Raw genomic sequence first — 1,184 nt, 5'->3', positions numbered from 1 at the left:
ATTGAGAAAATGACAATCTGCGCCGACGTTGTACACACTTTGTGCCCAATTTAATGAATCGAGTCAGTTGTTGGTTCGATTAGTAAATATCAAACCCACAACTCAAATTAATTGTAAACCCATATAGTTCAAATTTTCGTTGGGCCTGGCCCAAACGAAGAGGAGGAAATAGTTTTGATCGATTATCTTCCCACTCGCTCCGCTGACAGTATCGCACAGCAATCGTTTTGGTTGATCGGAAAGAATGAGCGAGACGGGGCCAGTTCCGAGGAGAGAGAGTCCATGGGGTTTACCAGAAGGAGAGAAACGCGAACCAAAGGCACACCGCTGCAACGATCGAGCTGAGGAATTGTGTTCTCAGGCGTTGTAATTTTTTTTTGAGAATCACATCAAGTAATATTAATTAAATAATGATAGCAATAAGTATTACTTAATTTCTGTGGTTAATTAATTAATTTTCAGAAGAGTCTATTAAAAGAAAATATTTGCTGACAAGGTGTTTGTTAATTATTCTCAGTGAAGGTTCATTTCATTCGAATTTGTGTGTTTTTTGGTTATGTTCAACATTATTTAGTCTGAAATGGTGAAATTCTCCATACTTATGTCTTTGTTACATTCATTCGATTAGGCATGCTGTTCTGATTTTAATCTATTTATGTTATTATTATGGGAAGGCTTGTTTCGAGGGAAACCCTTTTAAGACAGTTCCAGGACCATTCAAGTTGTTTTGGAAATGCATGCGCTCTAACTCAAGGTATGTATTATCTTCATCTTCTCCTGTTGTCTCTATCCGTTGATGTTAATCCTTGATGATCACACCCTTCAATGGAAAACCCATTTCTGAAATATTTGTCAATGCATCTCTAGAAATCACATTTTTTGATAAATAACGGTCAGTGTCATTATGCAGGGAAGAACCAACAGAGCCATACACTTATTTACAGATAGATCCTTCACAGAGGGAGGTGAAACTTGAGTGAAGACTACCTGTTCTGTTTTCATATCTAATATGCGGTGATATGACACTAATTTCAGTCGAACTACCTGGCTCTCGATGCTTCTAAATTCTAATAAATTGAAAAGTGCCTACTACTAATTATGTAGATATAACCTGATGAAATATTAAGTTTCTTGAAGTAAGAGAAGCAGACACAAGCTCCCTTTGGAAGGCCAGGCATGAAGAT

At 37.2% G+C, this 1,184-nt stretch overlaps 1 protein-coding gene across 1 annotated transcript; it reads left to right on the top strand.

Moving 5' to 3' along the window:
• Positions 1-244: 244 nt before the first annotated feature.
• Positions 245-980, top strand: LOC139883019 (uncharacterized). Its single transcript, XM_071867249.1, has 3 exons — positions 245-361; positions 675-754; positions 911-980. Exons 1-3 carry the CDS (start codon positions 245-247, stop codon positions 978-980), a joined length of 267 nt encoding a protein of 88 aa, XP_071723350.1.
• Positions 981-1,184: the final 204 nt, after the last annotated feature.

This window comes from Rutidosis leptorrhynchoides, unplaced genomic scaffold (assembly GCF_046630445.1).
Source record: "Rutidosis leptorrhynchoides isolate AG116_Rl617_1_P2 unplaced genomic scaffold, CSIRO_AGI_Rlap_v1 contig34, whole genome shotgun sequence".
In the NCBI taxonomy this organism is placed as follows: domain Eukaryota; kingdom Viridiplantae; phylum Streptophyta; class Magnoliopsida; order Asterales; family Asteraceae; genus Rutidosis; species Rutidosis leptorrhynchoides.
Note: the sequence above shows the minus strand (reverse complement) of the source record. Positions and strands in the feature narration are given on the sequence as shown.

Bases quoted from the DNA above. Each gene is read 5' to 3' on its own strand.
- LOC139883019 (XM_071867249.1), top strand. From the start codon at position 245: ATGAGCGAGACGGGGCCAGTTCCGAGGAGAGAGAGTCCATGGGGTTTA. The intron at 362-674 runs GCGTTGTAATTT...TATTATGGGAAG, and splicing joins CTGAGGAATTGTGTTCTCAG to GCTTGTTTCGAGGGAAACCC. The intron at 755-910 runs GTATGTATTATC...GTCATTATGCAG, and splicing joins TGCATGCGCTCTAACTCAAG to GGAAGAACCAACAGAGCCAT.